This window comes from Sorghum bicolor, chromosome 5 (assembly GCF_000003195.3).
Source record: "Sorghum bicolor cultivar BTx623 chromosome 5, Sorghum_bicolor_NCBIv3, whole genome shotgun sequence".
NCBI lineage: Eukaryota > Viridiplantae > Streptophyta > Magnoliopsida > Poales > Poaceae > Sorghum > Sorghum bicolor.
The window spans coordinates 66,763,910-66,789,152 of record NC_012874.2 but is presented as its reverse complement, the minus strand read 5'-3'; the positions used below and the strand labels follow the sequence as shown (position 1 = coordinate 66,789,152).

The 25,243-nt window shown below is 44.4% G+C and overlaps 1 protein-coding gene across 1 annotated transcript in view; it reads left to right on the top strand.

Moving 5' to 3' along the window:
• Positions 561–25,243, top strand: part of LOC8074395 — a 54,894-nt gene continuing 30,211 nt past the window's right edge. The window contains exons 1-2 of the mRNA XM_002451063.2: positions 561–1,766; positions 2,971–3,537. Coding sequence (XP_002451108.2) covers positions 612–1,766; positions 2,971–3,537 — 1,722 coding nt within the window. The 5' untranslated portion in view covers positions 561–611. The remainder of the gene's footprint in view (positions 1,767–2,970; positions 3,538–25,243) is intronic.

Genomic DNA, 25,243 nt, shown 5'->3' with positions numbered 1-25,243 from the left:
TCGGATTTTTGCTACAGCAACGCCTACCCAGCAGGGCCTCTTTGGTGGGGCATGCGCCGGCTCCAGCTTTGTTGGGTTAGTGTAACAGCAGCTGCCCTATTTAAATATTTGGACACATGCATGAAATAGTAAATATAGACTATTTATTAAACTAAAAACATAATTAAAGAGTAATTTGTGAGACGAATCTTTTGAATATAATTAGTCTATGATGGACACTAATTGCCAAATAAAATGAAATTGCTACCCTGCAGTTCATTTTACTTGGTTGGTGGGTCTTAGGTCTTGTTTAGTTCACCATAAAATCCAAAAACTTTTTTAGATTTTATATCACGTCAAATTTTACGGTATATGCATGAAATATTAAATATACATAAAAAATAACTAATTACACAATTTATCTGTAATTTATGAGACGACTCTTTTGAACTTAGTTTATAATTGGACAATAATTATCAAATATAAACGAAAGAAAAAAAATTGCCAGCTAAAAAAAAGTTGCGATGTTCATTATATAAAAGATATATATGACGACTCCACGGCTTAGCAATACCTCTTGTTCCACACAACCAAACAACATAGCATAGAGAGGCGAAGCGAAGAGAGCAATAATGGAGGGGATTTCCAAGGTAGCAGTGGAGGCGGTGGTGAACAAGGTCAGGTCCGCGATAAAGGAAGAGGCGGAGCAGTGGCAGATCGTGAAGCGTGATCTGATGTTCATCGTAGACGAGTTCGAGATGATGGAGTCTTTCCTCGGCTCCGCCGACAGGGAGGCGGCAGTGAAGACCAATATGGGGAGGACCTGGGTGAGGCAGGCCCGCTACTTGTCCCATGATCTTGAAGACTGTATTGAGTTCATCCGCCATCTGGACACAGATAAGAGGCGATGGTGGCTCCGGTTGCGTCCCTCATGCAGCTGCAGCAAAGAGGAAGCAGCAGCGCTGCCCGTGGATAAAGCAGTCACCAAAATAAAACTGCTCAAGGCCCGCGTCGAGGAATTGAGCCAGAGGAACAAGCGGTACGGGGCCATCACCATCACCAGTGACGACTCTGCAGGCTCCAAGTTCCCCACGCCGCCGCCGCAGGAGGAGGTGGTGCCGGGGCCCGGCGGCACTGGCACAAGAGGATTTGACATCCTTGTTGAGGCAAGGCACACAGCGGCGAGGTACAGAAGTGTTGGTGACCTCACCAAGTTGGTCATGGGGGGAAGCAACGATATTCAAGTGATCTCAGTGTGGGGAAGTACAGGAGACGATTTTGGGACAACGTCCATCATTAGGAGCATGTATGATGAACCAGAAGTACATAAGCGCTTCAGATCCCGTGCCTGGGTGAAGGTGATGCATCCTATCAACATCCCTGAGCTCATCAGGAGCTTGGTGGTTCAGTTCTACGCAAACTCTTGTCAACAAGACCAACAAGACGAAGACGCAGCCCTGTGGTGGCTGCTTTACCGCCGTCTAAAGAAAGGGAGAGATGCCTTGTCGTGGACGGAAACCTCGGCTGGAGATCTCGTAAAGGAGCTTGTGCGGAAGATCAACGAGGCGCAGCCGTACCTCATCGTCCTTGAAGACCTATCCGCCATGGATCAGTGGGATTCCATCAGGCCGTACCTGATGCGGGTGCCGGGCGAGAAGAAGGGCAGCCGTATCGTTGTGTCCACACGCCACCGTGAAATCGCAAGCCTATGCACAGGGAAGCCGTACCGGGTGTCGGAGCTCCGGCGGCTCTCCGCTAGTCAGTCTATCTGCGTCTTTTTCAATACGGTAAGATCGATTGTCGGCACTTTTTTTCCTTATTATTATTATTAGGACCCATTGGCACAGCGCTCTAATACCTACTCCATCCGTCCCAAAAAGAGTATCGTTTTAGAATTTCAGACATCTTATTTGACCATTCGTCTTATTCAATTTTTTTACATAAACATTATATATTTTGTTAAAACTTATTTTATCATTATAGATACTTTACCCATGATTAATTTATTTTATAATTTACATAAAATTTTTAAATAAGACGAATGGTCAAACACGATATCTGAAAGTTAAAAACGTCACTCTTTTCGGAACGGAGGGAGTACCTCCGATATCTATGCTTGGACATGTAGGCTTGTTTTGGCTGCGCTTCTTTTACGAGAGATTTCTCTAGAGGAGCTGGAGCCGTTTTGTTGAAGTCATAATTGTAACTTTGTCAAAACGGTTCCGACTTCTCTAACTTTTACTAAGAAACGGTTTGTCTAGAAAAAAAACGTTTGGCAGAACTTCTTTGAAGGAACCAGAGCCGGAGCCGCAGGTCCAGCCCTGCTAAACAGGCTCCAAACTAAAGTAGTTTAATTATATTATATTTAATCTAAAATATAAACAAAAATGAGTCATTAAGTACAGTACTTAATACGACTACGACTGCAGCTCTAGATCCAGATTTTGCAGCTCAATGCAAGATCTAGGATTTTCTAGAGCTTTAGGTGACCAGATCTAGCTAGCTAGGAAATCTATGAGCTTTGTTAAACAACGCATTAGATAGCGATCAAATACATATCACCATATACTTTTATTTGCACAAAAAAAAATCACAAGTGGGTCAGTGTGTAGCGCATGCATATTTTATTTGTTAGAATCAAGTGGCAAAATTGATTTTGTCTTTATAAATATGTTTTGTTGACTACCTTTAGGCTTAGCCAAGTTCACCTGTGTGCCTAAGTTTCGTACATATTGTGTCTATCTACTCAATGTCCTGCAGGCTGCAGCCCAATTCCAATTAATCCGAGGGAAGTAAATTAATAGCATAATGTAAAATTAGAATGCTATATGCTGTCACTTACTCAGTACTATAAAAAGCATTTACAGAACATGAGGTAGCACAAAACGTAGTCAAGCGGTCACAATCCATAATGTCGCCAGGCTATATTATCTTATAATATTATCTTCTGGTTTGCATTGCTTGTTGACATTGATCTCCTTTAATTTATAGGGTGCGACGAATGTAACTGGTATTGTCTCAATCGAAGAAATCGAAAAAATGTGGAAGAACAGTCGCCTTGTTGGCCGCGACGCAGAATTCAAGAAAGTTTTCAACCTAGTAAAGCGTAGAGGACCACACAACGGCAAACCTCGTGTGATATGCGTGTGGGGACTTCCTGGTTCAGGGAGAACAGCTGTCGTCACCAATGTCTGCTATAGGATGCAGGACTTTCAATATATGAGGATACTCCGTATGTACCAACCGGACAATCTTATGGGCTTTTGCCGGTGCCTGCTCTCTGATATCCCTTCAAGATTACTCGAAGGCGAAACTCCCATCCAAAGATGCCAGTATTTCCTGCGTAACTTTCGGTGCCTTGTCGTTATTGATGAGGTGAAGTCAAGGGAAGAATGGAAGATGATAGAAGATGCTCAGTTGATATCTGCAACAAGTGAAAGCTGCATCGTCATCGTTACCACAGAAGAAAGCGTTGCCGTACACTGTGCAGGCGCAGAGGATCTAGTGTGCAGCATCAAATGTCTCCAACAAAAGGCAGCCGTTGATCTCTTTCAACAGGTGTGTTGTGTCTCCACATCATTCTCTGTTCTGGTTCAGTAGTTCCCTGGAAAAGCAAACTGTAGCTAATTTTCCGTGCTTTGATGATTTATTCAACAACAAATTAAAAAAGGTTTAGTTGCATTCACATGCATCAACTCGACCTGTATTGACTTTTTGGCTCACCTCAGTCGTATATTTCGACGGGACCAAGAAGAAGTAAATCATTGGACTCTACAATTAACTAACTAACTAATTATTGAGCTATAAGCACCAACCATTTTAACACTCCACGCTCTCATCTTAAAATTACTAATTGGAGGTTTCTGATGGAGCTGACACCTTAATCTTCATCACACCTAAACCATGGAAATTCTCATAAAAATCAGAAACAGCTTGTCTTTAATTTTGCTAAGCTCTAACCTTCATCATCAATAGTATCCATTATATTTGATATATATTTTTTCAGACTCTGGTCTACTTTTGTTATAATCACTCTACTGTGGGCTATATCCCTCTGTCGGCTGTTACTTTACTGTTTCTGATTGTAAAACTAGAGAAACCAGGATACCCGTCCAGGGCCCTGGGTGCGTGTTTATATACGTCTGAGACAAGCCCTCAGGAGGCATGTACATAGAAGGTCTAGGTACAGAGTCCTAGTCGTATCTGGCTTATATGTCCTACCAAGATACGTTATAATACATTACCATGTATGATACATATTCTATATTCTAACACTCCCCCTCAATCTTAGGCATACACAAGGTTAAGATTGGTTCTAAAGTCTTTCAGCTTGGACGCTGGAATAGCTTTCGTGAACCCATCCGCCAATTGATCTGCCGTGCTTGTGAATCGCACATCAAGCAACCGTTGTGCTACTCTTTCACGAACAAAATGAAAATCAATCTCTATGTGCTTTGTCCGAGCATGAAACACTGGGTTCGCTGAGAGATATTTTGCACCGAGATTATCACACCATAGTCGAGCAGCCGGTGGATGTGGAACCTTTAATTCACCTAGCAGCTTCTGGATCCACATCATCTCCGCTGTGGCATTCGCAAGTGCTTTGTACTCTGCCTCAGTAGATGACCGAGATACAGTCGCTTGTTTCCTGGCTGTCCATGAAACTAAATTAGCACCCAAGAACACAGCAAATCCCCCGGTGGATCGACGGTCATCAATGCACCCTGCCCAGTCCACATCGGAGAAAGCACTGATAAGCATAGTCTTGGACCGCTTGATTTTGTGACCAACACCAAGTGTGCCACGAACGTATCGAAGAATTCTTTTGACAGCACTAAAATGCACCGTGGTTGGGGCATGAAGGAACTGGCATACCTTGTTTACCGCAAAGGAAATGTCAGGTCTAGTGAGGGTTAAATATTGCAATGCACCCACCAGGCTTCGGTATCGAGTACTGTCATCAGGACCAAGCGGTTCTCCATCGGTCAAGCTGAGTTTTTCCGAGGTAGCCAGTGGTGTAACGGCCGGTTTGGCTTTGTCCATCCCTGCTCTTTTAAGAACATCAGTAGCATATCGTGTTTGAGACAGCACGATTCCATCAGGTGCTTTCTGAACTTCAATTCCAAGGAAAAAATGCAAGTCCCCAAGGTCCTTAAGAGCAAAGTCCCGCTGCAAATCCTTGAGGAGAGTTTCTGTGGCTTGTTCAGAAGAACTGGCAACAATTATATCGTCAACATATACCAAAACAAAAACACTGTGTCCACCACGATTGTAATAGAATAGGGATGTATCTGCCCTTGATGCTTTGAACCCGAGATCTTCCAGTCTCTTGCACAACCGCGCATACCAAGCCCGAGGTGCTTGCTTCAGGCCATATAGTGCTTTATCCAATTTGCAGACGTAGCTGGGATGCTTCTCATCAGTATATCCAGGAGGTTGATGCATGTACACCTCCTCCTCAAGAATTCCATGGAGAAAAGCATTTTGAACGTCCAGCTGTCGCAATGACCATCCCTTTGATACTACCACGGACAAGATCAGTCGTATGGTAGCTGCTTTGACAACTGGGCTAAAAGTGTCCTCATAATCAATGCCATATCGCTGCTTGAATCCCTTTGCTACAAGTCGTGCTTTGTACCGGTCAATAGTGCCATCTGCCTTGCGCTTGATTTTATAGAACCATTTACATCCTATGATGTTCTTATCTTTGGGACGTGGTACAAGATGCCACGTACGATTTTTCATTAGCGCTTGATGTTCACTGTCCATCGCACCCCGCCACTTTGAATTTCCAAGTGCATCTTCAAGTGTCAATGGTTCAGCTTCACTAGTGGTTGCTTGCATACCCTAGCGGATTGTCCCATCAGTGTAGATCTTAGGCTTGCTGATGCCGTGTTGAGCTCGTGTAACTGGGCGGTGTGGAGGAGACGGGGCAGGAGCTGGCAATGAATCAACACCGGTGGAAATAATGCCCGTGCCACCAGATTCAGATGCCGTAGAGGATCCGGGCGATAGAATCGCCAAGGACTCTGTGCCGGATGTTGTCCCCGGTGCGAGCGGATCCGTCTGCGTAGGGAAGGAGCCATCAACAGCCACGTGTGGTGGTGTGTCCGCCGCAGAAGATCCGGGCGACGGCGCTGGCACCTGGGTTTGTGCGGGCGACGCGGTCGGCAGGTTCTGACCCACCGATCCCGATGTAGATGCGCTGGGCAGGCCATCAGCTGTCGCCGTCATATCCCCCTCGCATCTCGTGCTGTTGCTGTGCGGGGAGCACATGAAATGTCGATGCCCAGGCGCCGTTTCTGAGCCCTCTTGCGCCGGATTTGTTCCTGTAGCATCATCAGAAGATAGACCAAAGCTTGGTGATGGGTTAGTAGGAGAAACTAAATGCTGATCATGCAACAGTGCATCCCCAAATGTAGATGATGGGTTTTTAAGAATATCAGGTAAGAGAGAAAACTCAGCACGAAGACGGGCACCCGCATTTGAATGAAGGGAGGCAAAGGGAAAAACATGTTCATCAAACACCACATCCCGAGAGATATATATGCGGCCCTCTTTAGGATCAAGACATTTGAAGCCCTTGTGCAAATTACTGTACCCTAGGAAGACACACTGTTTTGATCGGAATTGTAGCTTCCTAGCATTGTAGGGTCGTAAATTTGGCCACACCGCACACCCAAAGGTACGAAAGAAACTGTAATCTGGTTTTTGTTTGTAGAGACGTTCGAGAGGTGTTTCACCATGTATAACCCTGGACGGAAGTCTATTAATGAGAAACACTGCGGTGGAAAAGGCTTCGTCCCAAAACTTGAGAAGAAGGGATGAATGAGCAAGAAGGGTGAGCCCCATCTCGACGATATGACGATGTTTTCGTTCGGCAGAACCGTTCTGTTGATGAGCATGCGGACAAGAAACATGGTGTTCTATTCCTATCCGTTGAAAGAAAGAGTGGAGCGCTTGATATTCTCCAACCCAATCTGTCTGAATAGCAAGAATTTTGCGGCCAAATTGTCTCTCGACTAAATTCTGGAAATTGCGAAAACATTGAAAAACTTCAGATTTGTGTCGAAGGAAGTAGATCCAAGTAAACTTGCTATAATCATCAATAAAGCTGACATAATAATTGTTTCGACCCACTGAAGTTGGGGCAGGACCCCATACATCAGAAAACACTAAATCCATAGGATGAGAGGACACACTAACAGACTTAGGATAAGGCAACTGGTGACTCTGGCCTTGTTGACAAGCATCACAAACTCTCTCACTATTTGACTCATGAATACAATGAAGATGATGATGACTAATGACTTGTTTGACTACTTGGCTAGCAGGATGTCCCAAACGGTAGTGCCACAGGGAGACCGTTGGCTTGAGAGCACTTAAAGCCTATTTATTTTGGGAAGAGGTATTGTTGGAGAGGCGCAAAGGATAGAGCCCCTTTTCACATCTACCGCTGTGGAGAGTTTTCTTCGTCGCCTGTTCCTTGATAGAAAAATAATGGGGGTGAAACTCAAGAAAAACATCATTGTCTTTAGTAAAACAAGTTACTGAAACAAGACTCTTTTGGGATCTAGGGACATGGAGGATGTTTTTGAGATGCAACTCTTTATTTGGGAAATACAAAGTGCTATGACCAACATTAGAAATCTCCATACCTGTCCCGTTCGCAGCATGGACTTGGTCACCTCCATTATACTTGTCTCGAGCAGTCAGCTTCTCAAGCTCTCTAGTGATATGATCTGTTGCTCCCGAGTCCATATACCAGTTTGTGTCGATGCCGTACGAACTGGTTGCTGATGAGGCGCTTCGCTGTGGTGGTCCTGTAAAGCTATGATCAAAGCGCTTATAACAACGTACCACGGAGTGTCCTTCTTTGCCACAAAGATGACAGAAGACGCCCTATTGGAACAAATTCTGTCCTTGGCCACCATTGCCGTGACCAGGACCAGTGCGTCCCCCACGACCACTAGTATTGCGGCCTCCTCCCCCGCGACCACAGGAGTTGTTGTTGCTACCGCGACCACCACGTGCAGCGAGATTTGCTGAAGTCTGTTGTCCTCCATTGCGTAACTCCATACGCTGTTCATGACTGACAAGTTGTGTAAACAACTCGCTGACAGAGATCGGCTCTACTCGTGCCGCTATTGCTGAGATGACCGGATCATAGTCCAGATCATGCCCGGTCAGGATGTAAGAAACGAGTTCTTCATCTTCAATCTTCTTGCCTGCTGATGTCATGTCTTCGGCAAGTCCCTTCATCTTTGCGATGTATTCGCTGATGGAGGAAGAACCTTTGGACGCTGTTGCTAACGCCATGCGGGTAGCAATAATCCGCGCCCTTGATTGAGAGGCAAACATGCCCTCGATGGCGGCCCATGCTGTTGATGCCGTCGTGTGCGTGGAGACCTGGCTGAGGATCTCCTTTGAAAGCGAGGTGAGTAGATAACTCAAAACCTGCTGATCTTTGGCTACCCAAGTGTCATACTCTGGATTTGACACTGGAGGATCTGGTTTTCCATCATCGGTGCTAGACTTGGCCTTCGGTTCCAGGAACTCTGGCGGAGGATGAGCTCCTGGTTGGATGAACTTGTAGACTTGAGCACCTTTGATCGCCGATAAGACTTGGGACTTCCACGATTGGAAGTTGCTTCGGGTAAGCTTCTCTGTGACCAGGATGAACGCCAGGCCAAGGAAGGCGGCGGCCGGTAGCGCTGAAGACGTCATGGTGATTTTCCATAAGGAGTATTGGCTCTGTATACCATGTAAAACTAGAGAAACCAGGATACCCGTCCAGGGCCCTGGGTGCGTGTTTATATACGCCTGAGACAAGCCTTCAGGAGGCATGTACATAGAAGGTCTAGGTACAGAGTCCTAGTCGTATCTGGCTTATATGTCCTGCCAAGATACGTTACAATACATTACCATGTATGATACATATTCTATATTCTAACACTGATAACTCTGGTCTTGCTCGTGTTGGAACATTAAACGTTACGCCATAGTTTGGCTGCACCAAAAAAAGTTAGGCTTCTGTTTGGTTGGTGAACAGATATTGGAAGTTAGATTCTCAACATACTTTGTGGCGTCGATTTCGCTCAAGTGAGGCGGCACCAACATCCGAATCATGGCAAAGTATGCTGGCAGCCAAGCAAGCCCTAAAGTTTTAGAATATTGGCTTCGTGCTATCATACTTCTCTAGGATCTTGGGTAGGCCAACTTTTGCATTTTGAAAGGCTGTTAATTTAGAAACCCGCACTGACAGAAGCTCTTTTAATTTGTTATCAACACTTGTAGATATGGCTGTAGTGTTTGACTATTTACTTACCAACTCTTGTCAAATGTCATGCTTTTTTATTGCCTCAACCTTCGAGTACAAGCTTAGCTGTAGTATCTGAACTTACTCATAATCTTACAACATACTCACACCACACAAGCGCGCACACACACCCTAGTGCACAGCAAGCTAGACATATACTCGTCTATGCGAGGCTCCTCAATTAATCTAACCAAACAGAAGCCTAACTTTTATCTAGGTCTAAGACCTAAACGTTAACCTATATCTAGGTCTAAGATAAAACAACTAAGAGCAAGGATAATAGAAAACGCCGGTTGCGGGCTGCTAGAAGGCTGAGTACTAGTGACAAGTATATGTACCAGTATACTAGTAAGCTAGGAGAGTTGGCCCAGCATTTAATGCTCTACCAAGTTGAGAGACGGAGGATGCTCTTCGCGTGCCAAAAGCCGATCAAATGGGCTGCAAGCCAGCGTATGCGTCTCTTTATTTGTGCTGCGCTCGACGACAAGCTTAGCGTCAGCTAGCTTCTCTCTCTTCCTTTCTCTTTCTTCCACGTAGGATTTTGATGACATGGACTGCCTTACAGCCTGCTGACTAGGATCTATAATACTTGCTCTAAGAGATATGATAGTTGTAGCTCGTCTATGCGAGGCTCCTCAATTAATCTAACCTAGGACACCCTCCTAGGCTCTATGGGGAAAAAACCCAGGGTGAGGCTCCCATGCCGGCCGGTATTAGCACTTTTTTTTTGACAACACCGGTATTAGCACTTGAACACGGGAGCGCAGCCAGCTGAGACCTCACTCGATCCCCAGCTCGGTCCTCTCTAATGCCATGCTTCTTGTCTTGATAAATAAAAATCATATAGAATATTTTCTATATTATTTTGAAATTCTCATGTTCATACATGCGGCTGCAAAGTATGGCATTTATGTCTGCAAATTCAAGCTTAGTTTTTGAGATTTTTTTTTTAAAATCGGAAAGTTGCTTAAACTTATACCGTCCCAACAGTATATAGCTCTTCATCAACTTATCTTGGCCTTAAGGGAACTTTAGTGCCTCTTTTATAATGTTTGAAAGTTCAATAATAGCATCATAGACATCATGTCACCTAGTTTGCAACTCCAGTTTTTACAGGATGTTGTTGGGCACGTGATCCCTAACAGATAAGCTACGTGTTTTGTGGTACAATGACAGTGCTAGTTCAAGTTCAATAGATGTGCTCCTTGGTTTAATTTGATGATAAACATGTTTACCATCAACTTTTGTTAGGACCATAGTGTTTGAGTATGCTGGTTATATACTCAATTCAATAATCTTAAAATAGAAGAAAAGGAAATATCTAAGAAAATTGATTGTATGTCAAAGGCGAATTGGCACATGCATTTGTATGAATGATGAATTACACTCATGACATCTTCGCCAATCTTTTCACTTATGGTATCCTCATGTTCTATCATGTTAAGGTAAAAAATGGTCAGGTTACCCTCTTAACTTTGTATAGGATACCCTCATGGTTCCCATTTCTGAAACATGATGCAATCATGTTTGTTAGAAATTTTTCAACAACTTCACTATCAAAGTGCCGGAAGAAAATGTTTGCCAATGAATTCCTAGGGTTGCAATTATGCAATTATCATCTATTCAACCTATAATCTCTTGGAAAACTTAATTATATCCCTGATACAGAGTTTTAAGTTCCCTAATAGACATAATTTTCAACACAAGGTCTATTAATTTGGTTTGCAACATAACTCAAAGACCAACATCTGTTACCAACTGTCCACACGAATCCTGTCATGAAAACAATTTTTAGATCCTCTAGCAATGCAAATACACATGTCCGTGTGGAGAAACTTATGATGGACCATTTTCTATGCCTTTTGATAACTTTAGGTCTATGCTATTAGTCATGTAAGCAAACGGTGCTATTTGACCCTAAATTCTTTGATAGTGAATCCCTCCATGTTACCAAGTGCATGCTACTCGTTGGTGGTTATGAACATTACTTTTAGGTTGAACTACTCCCTTTCGTACTTATCCCATACCCATACACAATCGTTGCACAATGTACGACCTTCAACCAATAGTTTAATTAAAATAGATGCAATTGCCAGGTTACTTGGGGACCTTGGATAAATGCCAGCATCAAATTATAAATGGCATGGTATCCTAAATTATAGTCTTACCATTCATTTATGTTATATTATGTTGTTTGTGATTATAAACTTATGGTTATTGGAAAGTGGATTTGATTATAAATCTAATAGTATCAAGTTTGTATTCAACATCTAAATTTTTTTGACCAAATTGTTGGTCAAAGTTTACATTGTTTGACTGTTGACATACTCGAAATGGCTTAAACTGGACCATAGGGAGTATATACCATATATACATTACTAAGTTCTATGACCACTCAAAACTTATATCCATAGACTTATGCAATGTTCTATTTCTACGTCGCAATTCATCGAAAGGATTCATCCCGTTTGTACTCAACCTAAATCTAATGTTCCTCACCGGCTTTGCAATGTCTAGCTATGTTTTATAAACTTCCTCCACTATAGTCCAATAGAGGATACTCAATATTATCATTGTATCTTCCTTACAATCTTATTTAATCCACTACATCAATTACTTTTGTGCTTTGATCACAAACTTATGCTTGAAGTATGGTATTGTAGGGAAATACCATATGCATTAGTGGTGGAAGGGTTGGGAGGGTGGTAGGGGTGAGGTGGAGAGGATTCTCTTCTTAGGCTCACCTTCAATATCATCATGATTTTTAAACCTACTTCATTATTAAGGTTGTTATGCTTGATTTCACACTATAGTGATTTGCATGACAGACAACCTCTCAAATCCTCAAATCAATGTGATAAAGAGCACAACCATTAGAACATTCATGTACCTTTTGTACTTCTAAATGCAAAGGCTAGATAACCTACTTGGTGCCTTGAGTTGTTTAAGGAAGCTTCTTATCCTTTGGAAGCATCTTCTTTCTAAGACATAGCAACCTGTTGAGGCCATGGAACAAAAGTTTTCAGCTTCTAGTACTTCATATGTCATGAGCTATTGTGCTCATCCAATCATTCTAGCTATAATAATATTTTGTTGTCCTGTGTCAAGCATGGGAGTTGGTTGAGATGTATTCAAAGTTGATGTCTCTACAACATGCAACATATATTCCAAGCCATATTCACCAAACCCTTTCAATATATCTACTATAGAACCATATTGGCTGGGTCACCAATATCGTTATGTCATTTTAATTTTTCATTATCTTCCTATATACCTCATCTTCTGGTGATTATTGGTCCAAAAACATAATAATATAGAAGAGTTCATTTGATCAAGTTGTTGTGTGTGGAACCTTATGTAAGATTACTCCTTTCTGCTAGTTATTGCAATGGTAGCATGACTAATATGAATTGAAAGTTTGCTCCCTATTTTAAATAAATTGAGATTCCAAGGAACTCCACATGAAAACTCAAAGGAGCTCCAAAATATGTTAGATAAATTCTAGTATGCAGAAATGTGATTATTTGGTACTCAAATAAAGTACTGAGCAAGATTGCTCACTCACTGCAAAAATATTTTTTAGGACTCAAAAATTTTATTGAAAGTTTCTAGAAATCCCTTAAGAATATTTTAAAATCCAAATAATAAAAGTTATTTGGGTTTTGTCGAGGATGTCAACAAGGGGTACCCCAGCAAACACTCACAATGTGAAGATCCACAAACGATTCGAGGCTTAGGCTCGATGATTCAGTATAAATACAGGACCGTCTGAGCCGTGGTTCGAGCCAGGGCACGGTATCGACCATGGCCTCGAATACGGAAGTAAGGTCGAGCGAATGGTCAAGGGCTCGATAGCCAGAGACCATCGATTACGGAAAGAGCGTCGAGCGAATCGGCGAGCCTCGAGCGCAAAAGCGTTCCCCGCCGCCTGTCGCAGGTACGGGAGCCAGAGCATTTAATGCGACTGCCACGCTCCCACCTAACCCGACAGTCACGGGAAACGTGATGGGGGAACAAGCACCCGTCAAATCTCCACTTTTCCCAGCTTTATCCTCAAGATTGGAGAAAAGTACAGCTCGGCACAGTGCAGCAGGCGTAATATCCCATCACAACACCCCTCGAGATGTTCGAGGTCAGCGCTCCTGCATAACAAAGCCACCCATGTCGCCTGACCCTCGAGCACGCACGCACCTTCCCAAGGAAGGATTGAGCGATAGAAGTTATCACTTCAACCACTCTCGGCATGACGACTGCCGCGACGTATAAGCGTGCTCGCGCCTAAGCCAATACCAGATGGGGTGCAGGAGTTGAATTCAAGGAACGCACGCGCCATCATCACCAAAGTACCCTGTAACAAGACGGCTCGAGGCCACGCTGTACAGAGGCCTCGAGTAGGTCAGCGCCATACCCCTATCGAGGCCTACTCAAACGCCTACATCCTGTAACCTAGGCCTCCTCTTGGAACTATAAAAGGGGACGCTGAGGACGATATCGAACAAGAGACCTAGAATACACGATTCACTCTCCACCACAACCGGCTAGGACTTAGAATTCTCAGCCACATTTACTTGTATTCGCCCCTGTACAAGCACTTAGGTGCAAGATAATACACACTCTCCCCCCGTTGGACGTAGGGCCTTCTTTTGCCTGAACCAGGATAAATGTTTGTGTCACTCTTGCATAACCATCCAAAAAGGGGAACACGCACACAAATTCACTCGTTGGTGTTACCCCCCGTTGTCAAAACACCGACAGTTGGCACACTAGGTAGGGGTCCTGCGTGTTACTATTGATTCCCCGTCTCTTTTCGTATTGCCACTCACGTCTCACCGATCCCGCGCTCCACGGTGATCTGGTTTGGGAGCCTTAAGTTCATGTCCACTGGTTTCAGCTATGATATGATTTTGCTCTCAGTTAGAGGACCGGGAGGGGCTCGCATCATGCCCACACGATCGAAGGCCCACAGCGGCCTCACTACCACGCTTCCCGGCCCAAGAGGAGGCGTGATCAGCATCGCCACCGCCTCAACGCTGCCGCACGATCGCCACCTCATGTAGGACAGGTATTGGTGGAGGGGCCGGCAGCCTCGCACACCAAGGCAGTGGTCATGTCGGCCAGTCAGCGGAGCGGCCGCCCGACGGCACCAAGGGACAACGCACCCCATGCACCGTCGCCACCATTTGCCCTGTTACCACATGGTCTGTTCGCCACAGGGCAGACGCTCCTGTTCGGCTTAGACAACGCCACAACGTCGCTCGTCAGGACAATATGTCCAGGCATCGGGACGTGCGTGGAGCGACCACTGGTCCTCCCACGTGACACAGAGACGCGACAGCAAGCTCAGCAAGTGGTTGAGTGTCCAGGCTTTCCCTAGATACGCAGGCCTCGACGCCTGGGACCTGGACGATACACCCTCACCACGCTCAGGCAACAGTTGGCGGAGGAGTGGCGCAGATGCTTCTACACCGCCGAGCCAGACCCCGACTCCGAGTCTGACAGCTACGACCCTACGAGGGAATGCTTCAACATCGACGGAGAAGTGGCTACCCCAGACGACACAGAGGACGCCGCCGTCGTTGCACAAGCTCCCGCGGCAGGGGAAGATCCTAGGACACCTGGGAACGACGGGCAGGCGGACCCACCACCTCAGGACGAGAAGGCCATGCAAGTTGCGCAGCTATGATAGCTAAAAGCCAAGCTCGACGAGGACCGAGAGCGCCTCAGCCAACTAGAGCGGGCCCTCGAGCGAGACCAACCACACCCGCAGAGCGGGGGCACGCGCGGACGCGCTCGAGACGTGTACCGACAGATCGTTGGGGACGAGGAGCCTGAACCGCTCATTAGCCGATTCCCACGAGGTGGTCAGAACATCGTGGCGGCAACCATACTGCTACGCAACATGCCTGAGCCCTCGAACTCGTAGGCATGACGCATTCGAGACGAGGTGCAAGGTTTGCTCCATGTGGCGGCGGCTCAGCAAGCAGAGAGCTCCGCCTCTCGACGTCGAGGGGCGGCCACAGAAAAGCACCCCGAGCCAGCTCGAAATGAGAGGGAGGTGTCTGTTCACAGGGAACAGCCACCCCGATCCTGGAGCGCCTTGTCGACAATCGAGAGCCTCGCGACGCTCAAAGCGACATCAACGAGCATCGACGCCGCAAACACGGTGACGCTGAGGAACGAGGCTACAACGCCCACCGTGGCGGATGCTACGATAGTGACGAGGACCGGATGGCTCCAGAGCCACCAGGTCCTCGAGTCTTCAGTAGGGCGATCCGTAGCACGCCACTGCCGAGCCCGTTCCGACCCCCGACCAGCATCGCCAAATACAACAGCGAAACCAAGCCAGAACTATGGCTGGCGGATTTTCGGCTGGCATGCCAGCTGGGAGGCGCTCGAGGAGACGATCGAGCCATCATCCAGCAACTGCCGCTTTTCCTCTCCGACACATTTACTTGTATTCGCCCCTGTACAAGCACTTAGGTGCAAGATAATACACACTCTCCCCCCCGCTGGACGTAGGGCCTTCTTTTGCCTGAACCAGGATAAATCTTTGTGTCACTCTTGCATAACCATCCGAAAAGGGGAACACGCACACAAATTCACTCGTTGGTGTTACCTCCCGGGGTCAAAACACCTAACAGGTTTATTGAATCTTTGTTTGTTATTGGCTCTAATTTATAATTGTCACCCACATAATATCAGAGGCCACATATCCACCTGGTGCATGCAATCTTCAGCTGCTGTGGTAAAATAAAGAACCATGCAAGGTTTAGTCCTAGTGCATCTCTAGAAGATTCTCCACATGGCTCTATATCACAAAAATTAGAAAACAAAACTAAAAATATGCTCCAATAGACTGTAAATCACTCCATTTTTTTCCTCTCTCCACAACCACCCTTCTCCCTCTCCACCTTTGGAGAGCCTAGATGGCTGTTTAAACACAATATGTACTATAGTTTTCATATGATTTTTTCTCAAAAAGAAAATTATGAGATGCTATTGGAGTACATAGATGAGAAATTGAAAAGTCTGGTAGATACATGAGAGATTTACGAAGAAAATATTCATTAAATGAATTTCTAGATAGAGATATGGTGATTATAGAAATTTAAAGTCTCTTGGAGTTGCTCTAAGTATATTGCACGTCCAACACAATAAATTGCTTGGGATTAGAATAGAAACCATCCAAAGTCTCACCGGCATAAGCACAAAGGTACATATTGAATTTCCATTTTTATTTGCCATCATCGGAGTGCACACAAAATTTTATTTAAAAAAATAGTTCTTGCCTCTGCGATCGCATTTTTATTTGCCATCACCGGAGTGCACACAAAATTTTCTTTTAAAAAAGAAATAGTTCTTGCCTCTGTGATCGAAAATAGCCAAGTTCTTACAAGTTTTCAGCTCATCTGATGATTACATTCAAGAAGATAACAGAACACCAAATTGTAGGAAAAAATAAAAAATATCTACTATTCTTTGTACATCCATTCTTGGTGAAAAAGTCCAAAGCAATGACTTGCTCGCCAGACAGATGTTTCCCTTGTATTGTCACACTATACCTGTCACACGCCCAACGTGAGCCATACTCATCGGTGAAGAAAACGGGCCACCTAGGGCCCGAGGAGGGGGCATTGCCGCACTAGCCGGGCCTCGCAGCCTGCCCTAGCCAAGGCATGCCTAAGGGAGGGGGAGGATGTTACAGCCCCTACTAGTCCTGTCGTTGTCATCTACAACTACCATATTAAGTCTGTTGACACCGTTTTTGGACACGTATCTCTGGACGCGTATTTGAGAGTTAATAAGGCATAGATTGGCAGGCGAATAAAGTGGTGGCTGGTTGACAGGAGAGTTGCCGATGAAGGTTGATACCGATGACGAAACAACAGAATGAAGCCAAGTCTGGGAGCAGTGGTGGGTTTATGCCGATGACTAATGTTGATGGTTGCCGATGGCTACGGAAGGTGATTTGCCGATGGATGCAAAAGGAGACGCAGGAATCGATGGTCAGATGGCGATGTTGTGCCGATCGGTTTTGGTGGAAGATTAATGTTTTCCATAGTTTTTTAGAGTTTGCTTTGCATACGGATTCCGTTCAATTTAGAATTCGAGTCCTAGTCGTGTCTGGTTGTAACTCTTATGGACAGGATATAAATGTAGACCCTATGGTAATGTAATGGATATACACAATCAATCAAACACAAGATTTTACATCTATTCCAGCATCTACTTTTTCGACGACTTCGTCAGCCTGTATATTTTCTTTCTACTTACGAGTTCTTAGGAATTCATCGAGTCAATCTCGACGAGTTCTCAAGTTCCGCGTGAATACCTCTTGGCCGTGACATCCGGGCGCATCGCTGTTGTCAGGACCAAAGTGTTCGAGTTATCACCTTTGTCGATTGTAAGGTCAAATCGGCTGGCACGCCTTAACATTGAATTGGGTATTAGCCCTTTGTGTTTGTAGATCCACTTTTGCACCAACACATCTTTTGGCACGCCCAGTGGGACAGAGATTCAACATCAAGATCAACATGTCGAACACCGATTTCGACTTGGAGAACGTCATCCCTGTGGCGGAAGCTAATCTCAGAGATGAACAGAAGCAAGCTATGGCAAAAGCTATGGAGGACTACAAGCAGCTATGCTTGAAATCCTTCAGTATCAACAGGAGTGGCGAGGTGATCCAGAAGGAAGCATTGCCGATGCCTCGGCAAATTACTTTTGAAGCCAATCCTGGTAAACTACAAGAGATGGTTGATAGTGCTGTCAATCGTGCTCTAATCAATCAATTTGGTGTGCTGTCCAATATGGTTTTCAATGCTGTGGCTAGAACTTTCAAAGAAGGACAAATACCACCATCTTATGTGGGCCCTGCCTATCATCAGCCAGGATCATCATCGGTTACGGCTCCATCGGCTACTACAGCCGTTGCGGGTACAGAAGTTACTTCTCCTCCAAGCACACTAGGGATGACTAATGCGCAATCTACACCAATGGCGACTAATTCATCAACATCAGAGGAACAAGTTAAACTCACTACAGATTTATTGGCATCGGCAATGACAGGATCTGTGTTTAAAGGATCTCAAGTTCCTCCTAATTGGTGGGGATATGGTATGCCCCCAGAGTTTATGGCAAATAGCTCTCGAATGTCTCAAGTGGCTGATATGACAGGCAAGGCTCCTATGGCATCGACACCTCCAGTATCACCGATGACTTAGAATCCCCAATATTCTACAACTACTACTGCAAGACCTTTTACTGGGAATTCTCAAGTACCAACGTTCCAGATGCCTAACGCATCGGCAGATCCAATGCCAACGCAGCAAAGGTTTATGACATAGCCAGGGTATGTCAATTCAATGATGATGCCCAATTATCATCCATCGGCAGGGCCTACGCCGATGAATGTTAATAATGGATGGACAGGGCAATTCGTCTTTCCACATTTGCCTCAGCAGAATCATCAGGCTGTGGGATTTCAACAGGGACCAATGCAACCTGGATTTCAGAATCAAGGGTTGATCATCCAGCCGATCAATCTTGGTCAACAAGTTGGTGGTCAGCAGGCAATAGCTAATCCTATGTTCCCTGGAGATCGTGCATTGCCGAGACACGTGGAGGCTTATCAGCAGATGCCAGATCCATAGCCAGTTCATCGGCAAGATGCCGATGCTTATTGGGCCGATAAGATAGCTAAGGTGATGAGAGATCAATTTGGGATAAAATCCAAAGTTAACACTTACTCTTATCTGACACCGTATCCTCCTGCATACGACTTGATCCCACTTCCAAATCGGTACAAGGTGCCAGATTTCACTAAATTCTCCGGGCAGGATGACACGTCAACTATGGAGCATGTTAACAGGTTCATCATCCAGTGTGGGGAAGCTGCTAATAGAGATGAGTTAAGGGTTTGTTTATTCTCATCATCTTTGTCTGGATCGGCATTTACTTGGTTTATTTCATTACCTCCAAACTCAGTGATCACATGGGCCGATCTAGAGAAACAGTTCCACAAATACTTCTTTTCTGGAGTTCATGAGAAGAAGATTACCGATTTAGTCAGGCTAAAGCAACGCAATGATGAATCAGTTGAAAGCTTTGTGCAAAGGTTGCGAGATGTCAAGAATAAATGTTATAGTCTGGTTCTAGATGATCGGCAGCTAGCCGATTTGGCTTTCCAGGGATTGTTGCCACATATCAGAGACAATTATGCTTCTCAAGAGTTCGAAAGTCTAAGTCATTTAGTGCAGAGGATTTCTGACCAAGATGTCAAAGCTTTTAAACCTAAGAGAGCATAGAACAAAAAGGTGTCATTTGTCGATGAGGCAACAAGCTCAGATTCTGATGAAGAACCAGTCATCACTGGCAGAGTAGGTAAAGAATAAGAAGCTAGACGATGTCTTGCCCGTTTGGGCATAAAGAGCCAGAAAAGTTTGCATTCGACATCACCAAAGCCGATAGGATATTTGACTTTCTGCTTCAGCAGGGGCAAATTAAGTTGTCACCCAACCATGTGATTCCATCGGCAGGAGAATTAAAGAAGATTAAGTACTGCAAGTGGCATAATGCAACATCTCACAGTACAAATGAGTGCAAGGTTTTCAGGCAACAGCTGCAATCGGCTATAGAGTCTAAAAGAATTATGTTCGATAGCTCCAAAGCTCAAAAGCCGATGAAGATTGACCAACATCCTTTCCCTACAAATATGTTAGATGGTAAGGGAAATACTAAAGTCTTGACATCAGAGGCAGCTGAAAGAAGTGCATCGATAGATCCTCAGCATCAGATCACTGCCGATGACGCCAAAGGCAAGGGCTTGATCCAGGAAGGAACAAGCTTAGGAAGGCCTCCTCGATCTGGCATTGTGATCACTCATAGAAGGCATCGGGAAACCTGGCAGCAGCGTGAAGATCGGTATCGGCGCCAACAGGAGGATCGTCGTCGGAAAGAAGAAAGACGCTGACAAGAGTGGAGTCGGCACAAAGATTACTGGAACTGCCCATTCTTCATCCATTGTTGGGAGCAAAACATCAAGCTACCCACTATTAGAGACTGCCCTGAGTGTAACGGTTATAATCGGTATGGTAGACCAAAACGGCAGTATCAGAACAATGATCGGCGTTTTGATGGGCCGATTAAGGGAAGGGCCTCAGTTCATGATCGACTAGGGGCAGGCTCAGTGTGCATGACAGGCTTGGTGAGCGTGTTGGGTTTTTCCCAGAAACCAAGAGGAGCTCGAGGAGATGGTGGATGCACGAGTTCCCGGTGAGTTCATATTTTGCAGAGATGCTAATACTTATCGAGTGGAATCAAGGGAAAATCGTCGCCAGTCGGTTAGACAACCACAACTCCCTCCATGGTGTCCAGAGGGGTTAACTAGGACACAGAAAAGAAGGCTGTAGCGGGAGCGACGAGAAGAGCTGAGTAGAGAAGAGAATTCTGCCAAGTCTGGGGATCAGCAGCAGCCAGATCCTAAAGGAAAAAGTCCATCGGCAGATGTTAATATGGTGTTCATGTTGCTGATGGAATTCCTTGCACCCTTCAGTAATGATGAGGAGGTGGATTTTCCCGACCAGATAGCTCAATTGGCTCTGGATCCGATGACGGCTATCTTTGAAAAGCCCGCTGATAATGAGAGACAACATCTTAAAGCTCTGTTTGTCAAAGGCAGGGTTGATGGACAGCCGGTGACCAAGATACTTGTTGATGGTGGGGCTGCTATCAATATTATACCGTATGCAGTCTATCGGAAGCTTGGGAAAGGAGATCAAGATTTGACCAAGACCGATATGATGCTGAAAGATTTTGAAGGGAATGTGTCTCTAGTCAAGGGAGCCATATGTGTTGAGTTGACCATCGGTAGCAAAACCTTGCCGACAACTTTCTTTGTCATCAATGGAAAGGGTGCTTATAATTTGCTGTTGGGGAGAGATTGGATTCATGCCAATTGTTGGATCCCGTCTACAATGCACCAGTGCTTAGTTCAGTGGGTAGGTGACAAGATTGAGATTGTCCCAGGGGATTCTTCATATGTCATTGCATCGGCAGAGGCGGATACTTACGAAAGGACCAGATGCATTTCGGGGGAGATTTGGGAGAAGAATTTTCTCAAAGTTGCCGATTATGAAATTTCACCGATCCAAGCAGTCGGTTCTGATGAGGAGTTTTAATGGATAGGTTCGCCGATGATGGAAAATTAGGCCAGGGGTTTACATCGGCCGATGATTTAGTAGAAGTAGATATAGGTAATGGTGATAGGCCAAGGCCTACTTTTATTAGTGCTAAGTTAGATTCTGAGTGTAAGCATCAATTAACCAATTTGTTAAAAGAATATAAAGATTGCTTTGCTTGGGATTATACCGAGATGCCTGGTTTAGACCGATCTATTGTTGAACATCGGTTACCTACCAAATCTGGATTTCAGCCGCATCAACAGCCGGCTCGCCGATGTAATCCTAATATTCTTCCTGATATTAAGGCCGAAATAACTAAACTTATCGAAGCTAAATTTATTCGGCAGTGTCGGTATGCCGAGTGGATTTCCAATGTTGTTCCAGTTTACAAGAAGAATGGAAAGCTTTGTGTCTGCATTCTTTTCCGGAATCTTAACAAGGCTACACCGATGGATGGTTATCCAATGCCAGTTGCCGATTTGCTAGTTGATGCTGCAGCTGGACATCGGATTATTAGCTTTATGGATGGCAGTGCAGGATATAATCAAATATTCATGGCCGAAGAAAATATTCCAAAGACCGCATTTAGATGTCCTGGTCATGTTGGGTTGTTTGAATGGATAGTCATGACCTTTGGCTTGAAAAATGCTGGTGCTACTTATCAGAGGGCTATGAATTTTATCTTGCATGAGTTCATCGGCAAGCTGGTGGAAATCTATATTGATGATGTGGTGGTTAAGTCTGGAGATTTCACAAAGCATCTTGCCGATCTACGAAAGGTGTTGGAGTGCACAAGGAAATATGGTTTAAAGATGAATCCTAATAAATGTGCATTTGGTGTATCAACAGGGCAATTTCTTGGTTTCATGGTGCATCAGAGAGGAATTGAAATTAGTAGGAGATCTATTGATGCTATCAACAAAATAGTTGCTCCCACCAACAAAACTGAACTCCAATCTCTGATCGGCAAGATAAATTTTATCAGGCGATTTATATCTAACTTGTCTGGTAAGATTCGTGCTTTTAGTCCTTTACTTAAGTTGAAAGCCGATCAAGAGTTTGTGTGGGGGAAGAGAGCAACAATCAGCATTGGACGAAATCAAGAATTATTTGACAAATCCTCCAGTTCTAATTCCACCTTAACAGGGTAAACCTTTCAAATTATATTTGTCTACCGATGGGATAGTCATTGGTTCGGCTCTAATTCAAGAATTTGAAGGGAAGGAACGTGTGATTTATTATTTAAGTAGAAGACTGGTTGATGTTGAGACAAGGTATTCGTCAATTGAAAAATTATGTTTATGCTTATACTTTTCATGTATTAAGTTGAGACACTATTTGTTATCGGCCGAATGCACCGTTATATGCAAAGATGATGTTGTCTGGTACATGCTATCTATGCCGATTATGAGTGGTAGAATCGGCAAATGGATTTTGGCGCTATCGGAATTTGATCTGCGTTACGAATCGGCTAAGGCAGTTAAAGGGCAGATTATGGCCGATTTTGTGACTCAGCATTGCGGTGTAGTGGGGACTTTGGAGATTGTTCCTTGGACGCTCTTCTTTGATGGATCCACGTGTGACCGGGGGGCAGGAATCGGTATAGTATTAATTTCTCCTAGGGGAGAGAAGTATGAGTTCTCCTTGCCGGTTGTTGCCACGTCAACAAATAATTAAGCTGAATATCAGGCTCTGATCAAAGGGTTGGAATTATTAAAAGAGGTTCATGCGGATGCTGTTGAGAACTTCGGCGATTCTATGCTTGTTATAAATCAACTGGCTAGAATTTATGAATGCCGAAGTGAAGTTTTGATAACTTATTATGAAAAGAGCCTACAGCTGTTGAGGGGATTCAAGGATTTCCGATTGGAGCATGTTTCTCAATTACATAATGAAGAGGCTAATCGGTTGGCTCAGCATGCCTCGGGATATCAACCTTTCTTAAATGTGCTATCGGCAATCAGTGCCGATGATTGGAGAAAGGAAATCATTGATTACTTAAAAGATCCATCTAAAAGGGTTGAGAGGCGTGTTAGGTTTCAGGCTACCAAGTATGTGCTCCTTGGAGAAGAACTATATTATCGAACGATAGATGGAGTTTTACTCAGGTGCTTAGGTGATGATGAGGCTAAAAGCTTGATGGGTGAAATCTATGAAGGGGTGTGTGGAGCGCATCAGTCGGCTTTTAAGATGAAGTGGATGATCAGGAGAAACGGGTATTATTGGCCGACCATACTTGAAGATTGCTTTAAATATTTCAAAGGATGTTAGGGATGTCAAAGATTTGGCAATATTCAAAGGGCACCCGCATCGGCCATGAATCCTATTATTAAGACTTGGCCGTTCCGGGGATGGGCTATTGATCTAATTGGCCAGATTTATCCACCATCAAGCAAGGGGCATAAGTTCATCCTAGTTGCCACTGACTATTTTACTAAATGGGTTGAAGCTATTCCTTTGAAGAAAGTAACATCGGCTAACATGATTGATTTTGTGAAAGAGCATATTGTTTACCGATTTGGTATTCCTCAAACAGTCACTACCGATCAGGGTACTATGTTTACATTGGGAGAGTTTGATGAATTTGCAATCGGTATGTTGATTAAAGTATTGAATTCCTCTCCTTATTATGCTCAAGCCAATGGACAAGTCGAAGCATCTAACAAAGGGATTATTAAGCTCATTAAGCGAAAGATTGAAGAAAATCCTAGAAGGTGGCATACATTGTTGAATGAAGCTTTATGGTCATATCGGATGGCGTGTCATGGATCGACCAAAGTTTCACCTTATCAGTTGGTATACGGACACAATGCCGTGCTACCATGGGAAATTAAGATTGGATCTAGGCGGGTCTCTTTTCAAGATCAATTGGCTGCCGATGACTATGCTACTTTGATGAAAGATGAGTTAGATGATTTGGCAGAGCATCGGTTGAGAGCTTTGATAAGTATAGAAGAAAATAAAAAGAGAGTTGCTAGGTGGTATGATAAAAGAGTAAAAGCTAAGGAGTTTGCCGACGGAGATTTGGTATGAAAATTAATTTTACCGATTGGGACTAAAAGTTCGAAGTTTAGAAAATGGTCTCCTAATTGGGAGAGTCCTTATCGGATAAATCGATCTGCTCCTGGTAATGCTTATATTTTGGAGACTCTCGAAGGAGTTGAATTTCCTAAAGCATTAAATGGAAAATATCTAAAGAGGTATTACCCAAGCATTTGGGTCGATGCATAAAACTTTAAGTGCCAATAACACTCCTATCGGCTGGATAAAACGTCTCTGGGGATGTGCATAATGTTTTAAAAGGTGCCGATAACAGTCCTATCGGCTAGACTGGAATGATCAAAAGTCTCTAAAGGTGGGATGAAATAAGCCGCCGATGAGGAGCTTACAGATTCAGCAAGGCTTGAATGGCCGATATGGCGCGTAGGCGAATCTGGTTAGCTTCTTCTATCTCCCGGATGTCTTCATCGGTAGAACCGTCTGCTGGCTTCGGCTTCTTCTTCATCTGTAGTGCTTTGTGGGCTTGGATGTTATGTTCTTGTTGGAGAGTTTTGATCCTCTCAGGCAGCTCTGGCTTTCTTCTTGCTGAGCTTGAGTTAAGGCTTCTTCCACTTGTTTGAGCTCGGCTAGCAGAGTTTTCCTTCTTGCCGATAGATCAGAAATCTTCTGTTTCAGCGTCTCCTCTGAAGACTGCAGAATGCCGATGCTCTTATGTTTCTCATCGGCAAGGCGCTTTACCTGCATTACTTCCTCTGTGAGTTGG